General features: G+C 32.9%; 1 protein-coding gene across 1 annotated transcript in view; it reads right to left on the bottom strand.

The window, feature by feature from the left end:
- The window catches only part of LOC135203590 (uncharacterized), a 120,336-nt gene that overhangs the window by 47,888 nt on the left and 67,448 nt on the right, over window positions 1-5,000 (bottom strand). Inside the window, exon 3 of the mRNA XM_064233375.1 lies at window positions 3,046-3,088. Coding sequence (XP_064089445.1) covers window positions 3,046-3,088 — 43 coding nt within the window. The remainder of the gene's footprint in view (window positions 1-3,045; window positions 3,089-5,000) is intronic.

Here is a 5,000-nt window from a genome sequence, read left to right as displayed (position 1 = left end):
TTTTATGCAATTGTGAAATACACGTTGTAGGAAGTCTTGGTGTGTTTATCTGAAGTTGTACTTTGAACGGCGGGTGGGTAGTTTCGATCTGAAAACGGCGGTTTTTAAAGATTGCTTTTGCGTGGATGAACTTAACTCATTTATAGCCATGTTTTGACGTTGAACATATTAGCTTTTAATATATTTGCTCTTGTGGTTTAGTGTAATTATGTTCTATTTGTTGTTGAATAAAGCAGTAATTTCTTTTTGGCTGAACAAGAATTTATATTTCGTAGTAAGAATGAGCTTGTCTTACTTTTGACCGTTGTATTAAGCTCTTGCCTTTTGTAATTTTTTATGTTAAATCCAAACAATGATGTAAGTCTTAGATTGATGAACTATAAATTAACGGCATTTCAGATGTTCAAATTTCGGAAAAAAAGAAATTGGAATAAAATCAAGTGGATAAGGTTAATTGAGTGACACATACGTATAAACGCGTAGTGATGACTTTGAATAATGGTAACAGTAAAGGTGACGAACAAACATAGAATAATAATATATCAGCTGTTGACCTTTCATGGATAAGCAGGTTTGATAGAAGTTTCAATGCCGCTATTATCACAAACAGATTATATTATTATTATTATTATTATTATTATTATTATTATTATTATTATTATTATTTAAAACCAGACTTGGAAATTGAAGCAAGGTATAGTTAAAGAAGTTGAACAGCTAGGATTGAACTCCTAAAGGGAACGGAAATAGTAAGGTATACTATAGGTATTAAACGGCAGTGAGGTCTCATTTAATTTTAGAAATTTAAAACTCATCAGTCTTGATAGGTGGTACTTTAATAATGCAACTTTGTTCTCTCTCTTAGTATAGATAAAATAAGAATAGAAATCTGCCCCTCTGTGATTCACATATAGAAGATGTGATATAGTATATTATGTTTTGTAATCATATAAAGAAATAAATTGCACTGATATTAATGTTTATATGTATATATATATATATATATATATATATATATATATATATATATACATACATACATACATATACATGTATATGTAATAAAATGCATATATAAGTATAATACAATCCACGTAGAAGGATTTTCGAGGATTTGAAAATCTTCTGAAGCACGTTTTCATGTATGCTACATTGGATATATATATATATATATATATATATATATATATATATATATATATAATTCGAGCTACAAATATCCTTTAATATCTAATTCGCTCTACCTCGGAATTGATATATTTTCATATATGTACCGAAGGACTGTGGTTCGATCCCATGAGGGGACGAAATTATTATCAACTAAAAATTCCCCTTTGGTACATATATTAAAATATATCAATTCCGAGGTAGAGTGAATTAGATATTAAAGGACATTTGTAGCTTGAATGATATATATGAATCACGGTGATGTGATAATTATTCATAACAAGGCTACATGGGTCAAACGTTTGAATTGGCTAACATGGTAGAGGGGGTTTCATATCGATTCTAATTACGAAAACACCGAGTTCGACGGTGATTTGTAAGGTCAGAATCGATATAAACTTATAGCCTCTCTGTTGGCCGACTTGATAACGTCACTGTCCGTCTTGATTTCGTTCCCGTCCACTGGACGGTGGTTCGATCCCATGAGGGGACGAAATTATTATCAACTAAAAATTCCCCTTCCCCCGGTACATATATGAAAATATATCAATTCCAAGGTAGAGCGAATTAGATATTAGAGGACATTTGTAGCTCGAATGATATATATGAATCACGGTGATGTGGTAATATATATATATATATATATATATATATATATATATATATATATATATAAAGGTATAAGCCACGAAGGAAAACTAAACAACGGAGTTTCTGCAAGATCTTTCGATTGAACGTCCTTTACTCAGCAGACAAACTCAGTTTGTCTGCTGAGTAAAGGACGTTCTGTCGAAAGATCTTGCAGAAACTCCGTTGTTTATTTTTCCTTCGTGGCTTATACCTTTATTTATGGATTTATCACATTCCAAACTCTCATGATTCAGTTATACATACCTACATGCATATATATATATATATATATATATATATATATATATATATATATATATATAAATGATCCTGTGGTAGGGGTGTAAGAATACTACCGTCGTAGGTCCTGCGTGTTGTAAAAGGTGACTAAAAGGACAGGTGCTGCCTTGCAGTCTTACATTTTAGTAAAATGCTAGGCCCACTGCCAATAACTGTGGTAGATGACAGCAAGGACATGCGGTCCTAAAAACTCCCTTTACCAAATAATAACCATGCCTGATGATGCCTTTGACAGTAGGCAGTGGAGAAAGCACATCAGGCAACCGACCCCTGATATATATATATATATATATATATATATATATATATATATATATATATATATATATATATATATATATATAAGTCATATCACATTTCCGTGATTCATATACATATATCGAGCTACAATGTCCTTTAATATCTAATTTGCTCTACCTCGGAATTAATATATTTTCATATATGCTTAACCGAAGGGGAATTTTTTCTCGATAATAGATTTGCCTGGACCAGGGCGCGAACCTATGGATCCTTTCAAACCCAGGAACGTCAGTGAAGCTTTAGCTACTACACCTCTCGCGGTGGTGTAGTAGCTAAAGCTTCACTGACGTTCCTGGGTTTGAAAGGATCCATAGGTTCGCGCCCTGGTCCAGGCAAATCTATTATCGAGAAAAAATTCCCCTTCGGTTAAGCATATATGAAAATATATTAATTCCGAGGTAGAGCGAATTAGATATTAAAGGACATTGTAGCTCGATATATATATATATATATATATATATATATTATATATATATATATATATATATATAGATATATATAATAATATAGATATATACATAGATTTGTTATGTGAAATATCAGTTACTTAAGAGAAGCAATCTGAATTCATTTATGTGGTTGCTAATGTATGAAGATGTAAATAATATTACTAACAGTAATTTAGATGAATTATCGTTCTGTACTTACCTAAAACATCCTCAAGATCATATTCTTCTGGATCACATCTTTCCTGAAAAGGGAAAATAAATATGATTAGTCGTGAATGCTGACATTTATATATGCATAGAACTCATTTATTTGAACCTTTATGATTAGATTATTGTGTGTTTGTTTGTACGGTGTTTTGACGTTGCATGGAACCAGTAGTTATTCAGCAACGGGACCAACGGCTTTACGTGACTTCCGAACCACGACGAGAGAGAACTTCTATCACCAGAAATACACATCTCTCACTCCTCAATGGAATGGCCGAGAATCGAACCCGCGACCACCGAGGTGAGAAGCAAACACCAAACCAACCACGCCACTGAGGCTTATGATTAGGTTAATACTGGAATAAGACCAGGTTGGGTGGTGTTTAGGGTAGTGGATAGTTTATAATATCAAAGGAAATAGGCCACTTTTATAAATAATTATGTGATTAGTTATATATATATATACATACATATATATATATATATATATATATATATAGTATATATATACTACATACATACACACCCATACATAAACACAACCACACTCACACACATCACACACACATATATAAATATATATATATGTATATATATATATATATATATATATATATATATATATATATATATGTATGTATGTATGCGTATGGGGGTGCAAGAAGGGGAATCCCCGGTGAGAGGGCGGGGGATGGCGGTGTTAGCGCCATCAGGTTTGGGTGTCAGAAGAGACTCAGATATGACTGGGAGAGTCTATCGTGACCAGCATGTTAGGTTGTAAGGAGGAGTATTTGGAGGAAGCAGGAGAGGGAGACCTACTTAGGAAGTGCTGGATAGATGGTATGGATGGAAGAGACACTGAAAAGGCCGGCCCTTCATGTCTAGAAAGTTTAAATCGCGCCTATTTTGTTTGGGTTACGTGCTCTGCTAATGAACCTTATGTCTCGTGTTACACACACACATACACATATACATACATACACACACACACACACACACACACACACACACACACACATATATATATATATATATATATATATATATATAATTATATAGTATTGAGAGAGAGAGTTTTTAACAAATGGTGGAGTCATTCGCAAAAGATCCCTGGTTCAAGTTCCCAGTCGATCAGAAAGCTTTGGATGCATTCCGTTGAATTCCAGTGTACGTTTGCTTGACCTAAGTAATGAATAAGGCACCTTGTAGTTGTTCAGCTGTCGTTGGTTACAGCTCCAGTGGAAGAATGGCCAACCGATTCATTTGAATAGACCCATATTCTCTTTATTGGAAAATGCATGTGGAAAATATGATAATATATATATATATATATATATATATATATATATATATATATATGAATATATATATATATATATATATATATGATTATATGTATATATATATACATATATGTATATATATGTATGTATTGATGTGTATAGTATATATATGTATTACCAGGACGAATTCCCCCTACCCCCACCCATCGTTATCTGAAATGTTTTAAACTCTGACTTTTTGACCTTCACCTGAGGGAGAATTCAGCGCCCTTTTTTTTATGTATTTTTTGTGCGTGAGTGTGATTTTGCATGAATTTCTTCCACCACTACCCGTGACCTTTTGATCCCATTTAAAGGAAAAAAAAAAAAGCACTGAATCTTTTCTCCAAATCTGATCTTAGAGCTTTTTAGTGTCTCGGACGAAAACAAAATTAGAGGTGTTTCAAGTCACTAGAAATCTTGATGGAAGTAACGATTAAGTAATGTGCTGTGTGTTTGCTTGGATGAAATTGGGGTTTTAATTGGTGAAAATGGGAGATAAAGGCTCTGATTTATAAAATTCAGGCAATGAACATTTTTATTTTCTTCAGTAAACTGATTATTATCTCTCTCTCTCTCTCTCTCTCTCTCTCTCTCTCTCTCTGGCTCACACACACATACACAC

Source organism: Macrobrachium nipponense, chromosome 36 (assembly GCF_015104395.2).
Source record: "Macrobrachium nipponense isolate FS-2020 chromosome 36, ASM1510439v2, whole genome shotgun sequence".
In the NCBI taxonomy this organism is placed as follows: domain Eukaryota; kingdom Metazoa; phylum Arthropoda; class Malacostraca; order Decapoda; family Palaemonidae; genus Macrobrachium; species Macrobrachium nipponense.
Note: the sequence above shows the minus strand (reverse complement) of the source record. Positions and strands in the feature narration are given on the sequence as shown.